This window comes from Frankliniella occidentalis, unplaced genomic scaffold (assembly GCF_000697945.3).
Source record: "Frankliniella occidentalis isolate FOCC.00 unplaced genomic scaffold, Focc_3.1 Scaffold51, whole genome shotgun sequence".
NCBI lineage: Eukaryota > Metazoa > Arthropoda > Insecta > Thysanoptera > Thripidae > Frankliniella > Frankliniella occidentalis.
The window spans coordinates 1,020,165-1,024,761 of record NW_026267181.1 but is presented as its reverse complement, the minus strand read 5'-3'; the positions used below and the strand labels follow the sequence as shown (position 1 = coordinate 1,024,761).

Here is a 4,597-nt window from a genome sequence, read left to right as displayed (position 1 = left end):
GGGCAACGCGGCGGCGAGCGTCGGGCAGGCGAAAAGAAGGCTAACCCGCCCGATCGAAAACACTACAATATAGGTGTTTGAGTGATCGGGAAGGTTACTACAGCTAACAGCGTTCTGTTCGCTAAACTTCGAAGGGCACATTTCGACAACAGCGGGAACTGCAAAGCACATGTATTTTAACTGCTTCAAGTCTACACATTAATTTCATTTTTTCAAATGCAGTTTAAGTCAACGGTATATTTTTACTCCTCTTTGAACTCTAAGAAATGTACAGAGTACAAGAGACTACAGAGATGGGACACGAAGCTCCCCGGCCCACTGCTGCCGCTTTACCGCACTGGAATACATCTAGCGGCCTCAATATTCGTCGCACAGATCTCGTTTTGGTACCGGATGGTCCGGAAGGGTTCATCGGATCCTGTCTAAAATCGCGCTGAGGTGGCGTGGCGTAGCGGAACGCTGCGTGCAGTGCTAGAAGGCGCCGGCCGATCGTCGCGGCGGATGGCTACTGAGGCGCTCTGCGCACTCAGGCGCTCGCCGTTCAAATCTGGTGAGCATTTGGATTTTGATATCAGTACGATTCGATCCGTTGAACCCTTCCGGACCATTCGGTACCAAACCGATAACTGTACGACGAATATTGAGGCCGCTGGATGTATTCCAGTGCAGCAAGGCGGCAGCCGCGGGCCGGGGAGCTTCGTGTCCCCTCTCTGTAGTCTCTTGCACAGTAGAAGTGTATAAACGGATATGCAAAATGTAGTCCACAGTACACAAAAAGGTATATCGCAAACTTCAGTATTGAACTGCAAAAAATATGTGTGAACTCTGTCGTAAAAAGTGTTCAGAGAGACTACTCAGGACTGTAGTGACAAAATGCAGTAGATTGACACTTTATAGTCACCTTTAAGTATAGTTTTGAAACTGTAGTTTTTCTTGTATAGTTGAAACTATAGTTTGGCTCGAGATCCTTCGACCCGGGTCACGAGTGAGGGTGCGGTATGAGTAGGATCCGAATCCACAGCCCCAAAAATATCATCAGCTCCGCTTCGCTCCACCGGCAACTCGGTTCGGCAGGGAGCGCAACTTGGCCTACCGGCGGCGTTTGAGACGGGCCTTCGGCCCGTCACTTCCGGTCAGTCACACAGAAAATCATGTCCTTCCCTTCCAAGTAGCGGGTTCTTGATTTTTTGATGATAGTTTGAAGTGATGTTACGCGTGTATTATGCATTTCATAAAAAATCAACATGTTTGTCCAGTTAAGGTTAGGATGTCCATTTATAACTAAAAAATGAACACCTTGGGTAGAGAAGTAGCTCAAAATACAAAGAATAGTTTTAAAATCCGTTAGTTGGAAGAAACCAACATGATTTTCTGTGCAATTACGTGTTGAAAGCGACTTTTCTGCAAAGGCGGTTACGGGAATGTTGTAGAAGGCGTCCGGGCGCACGGCGGCAGGTGGCGGAATCAGGGTGGCGGCGCCGGTTTCCACCTGTTACCAGCTTCGACAGGTCAGAGGTGACTCAAATTTTGAGAGGTTGTAGAGGGGACCTTCCTCGAACCGCCAAGGCTTCCCACGACGGGGTAAGTACCCGCGTTTCGGAGAAAACTGGTATAATATGGGGCGCGGTGGTGTCCAGCGGGCGTCTCGTTGCCTCTCCATTAGGCCCTTCTCTCATGACTCCTAGTTGGTTTCTATTTAACTAGACTGTCTGGTAACTGGTACTAAGATTCTAGTAAGTGCTCCTTGTATTTTTTTAGCGCTTGTAGCCTTTGAGAGAAATGACAAGGGAAGTTGGAAACAAAATAGGAGAATAGCGGTGCATTTTGGATCAAATTGTTTTGGAACTAATATACCATTGGATAAAATATTTTTTGTCCTTACGATATTTGGGTGAAGCGCATTGGGTAAAATGTCTTTGTACAACTGTCATAGGGTTCGGCATGGTTTCGGCGAAACGGATTGGGTGAAACGTACTGGACGTATTGATCTAGCAGCTCAATGTCAATCATGTAGTCTTCTTTTTGTTGTATGGACAGTTCATTTCGTCTCTTCCGTCACTGCAGTCCGCAACTCGGTCACATCTCCGATCGCGATTGCGACACTCGCCGTCGCAGAAGAAAGCGCCAGCTGATCGACTGCAAGCCTCTGGGCGATTGCAGTTTTTCTGGAAACACACAAAAATTAAATAAACAATAGGAAACAAATTAGCAATGACACGAAAATACTCAGTGAGAAACAATTTACGAAGATGTCCCGTATGTGTATATATATGGAACATTTTCACAAAGTTACAAACATTCGCCAGCCGGCCCAGGAGCCCGTGCTAGATGTAGGAGCTCGCTGCACATCTCGCCCAAGTCAACTGTTATTTGAACGTTGAAGAAATACCCCCAAACGTCAGTTTTAGGGTCGGAAAAGGGCAAATGGGACCGTGTTATGAGGATTGACTAAGCTGCGGCAAAACGGCATTGGCCCTATAGGGGCCGGTAAGATATGACCTACAATATTTCATTTCAGTTTTGGGCTGGTTTTGTCGTTGGACGGGCATCATTTTGCCGTGTGTCTATCTCTTGAAAGTGATCATGACACCCTTGTGACCGGTCCTAGTACGGAATCATGAATGATTTTCCTCGTCAAAATACCAACCTCATCTTCACAGCCGTCGCAGTTGCAGTCGACATCGCAAACGACGGTGGGTTCGTAATATCGGCCGTCAGATCCAGGACATGTGTACGTTTGGTTGCTCGACCTGTGACGTACGACTTTAATTAGGTCAAAGGAGTGCTCTTTCCAAAAAGAAAACAAAAAACAGAAAGTGCAACAAGGCTTACAACATATCATATGAGCACATAAAGGGGAAATCGGGCTCAACGCGCTTACAGGAGAAAAAAAAATCAAGACCGCGATCCCCCGGGAAAAATAACCATGGGACTGGGCATGAGTCATCGTTCTAAATCTTGCATTGGATTTGTGTGACGAGATGTTTAAGGAATCAGGGGCCAATAACGCAAAAAAATTAACGTTATCTTCTCTGAGTTTTTCGTAACGTTACCGTACCAGTAACGTCATTAAGCATACGCGAGTTTCGTGATACGTAACAGTAACCGAATAAAGCTACATTTTGGACAGATCCATTTTTACTCCGCCCATCTGCTTTGAAAAAGAAGAAACTCACTGACTTTTCTGTTTCCATAATGGCTCTGATTCGTCGAGCTGATCAAGTGCCACTACGGCCTTTCTGGTCTGGAAAACTGTCCGATCAGTTTCAAGCTACACTCCATATTTCAGACGTTAGAATCGGGCCACGCTACCATGGTAATTTCTCATACTGTACAGGCCGGAAGCGATAAATCAGTGAGTTTGTTCTTTTTCACTTCCGATTACGATAGCCCGGAACACCCTATTGGATTCTTTGTAGGCTTATGAACGGCATGATTTATGGGAGTTTAACAGCACATTATCAGTTTTAAAGCATGGTTATTGTTTCAATCGGTTACGTACCGTGCTGGGCAATTCATCTCATCAACCCCATCTTTACACCAGACCCTGCCGTTGCATCGTTCTTCCTTGGCACGGCAGCCGTTGTCGCACCAAAAAGCTCCTGGTGCACATGTCTGAGGAGTGCAGTTAGCCTCGTCCGATCCGTCCTTGCAGTGAATCCATGCGTCGCAGACAAACCTATTGTGGTTCGCACCAGTGTTTCAAGAAAACTTCATAGAAAATCGATTTTCAAATATATTTACACAAAGAGCACCAGCAGAAGCAGGCCTTATAGAACCTGTCATGATTAGCAAAGTGAAGAAAAAGATGAAGAACAACAGGCAGGAAACAGTTGCTTTCAATCACTCTAATGTACTAACGTACCCAAAACACTTGAATAAGATGTATATCATTTTGATATTGTACTCTTAGCTAATTTCCATAAACGTCTGGGTCATTAAAGGCAACTTTTTCCTTGCTGTTGTTCGTCACCTTGTTCTCCACTTTGTCTATACTTAAAGGATTCATAGATTTTCAATTCGACCAAGTGTATCGCAATCAAGGAAAGTTATAACCTGCGCAAGATACAACGACTGATGTCGCAGCGAAATTCTTCACTAGGGCATGTCTGCCACGCAGTACTTGTAGTAAGAAGCGCTGTTAGACCTAGGAACAAAGCTACGGTCATACTTACAAAGGCAGCTGAAGTCACGATTTGGTCTCCTTATAAGCTCCGCCCAACCGTGACGTGACAGGTGTACTCTGAACAAGAGCACGTTAGGCGGCACAGAAGTCAATTACCGTGGACGTGGCCATAGCCATGAGCTGGGTAAGGCTAATCCAAATGAAATGACTATCGGCCATATTTCGGAAAAGAAATGTCACTCTGAGAATATTTCAAAACGGCAATCAACATCTAAGTCTGTGTTTTAGGACCTGTCTAAAGTTGGCCAACGATTTGGTACGCCTACAAAATATATTCTAAGGGGTCGTCCACATATTACGTCACGCGCTTAGGGGGAGGGGGGGGGGGGTGGCAAAACGTGATGGATGTGTGACGTGGGGGGGGGGGGGTCTAGAACACCGTTACGTCACATTTTTTGAGTTAAGAAAATA

General features: G+C 45.7%; 1 protein-coding gene across 1 annotated transcript; it reads right to left on the bottom strand.

Annotated features, from left to right (window-relative positions):
- Positions 1-1,996: 1,996 nt before the first annotated feature.
- On the bottom strand, positions 1,997-4,176 carry LOC113215706 (low-density lipoprotein receptor-like). Its single transcript, XM_026435368.2, has 4 exons — positions 4,057-4,176; positions 3,503-3,679; positions 2,648-2,750; positions 1,997-2,165 (listed from the first exon to the last, which is right to left on the bottom strand). The coding sequence occupies exons 1-4, from the start codon at positions 4,167-4,169 to the stop codon at positions 2,007-2,009; spliced, it is 552 nt and encodes a 183-aa protein (XP_026291153.1). The 5' UTR covers positions 4,170-4,176; the 3' UTR covers positions 1,997-2,006.
- Between the last annotated feature and the right edge of the window lie 421 nt (positions 4,177-4,597).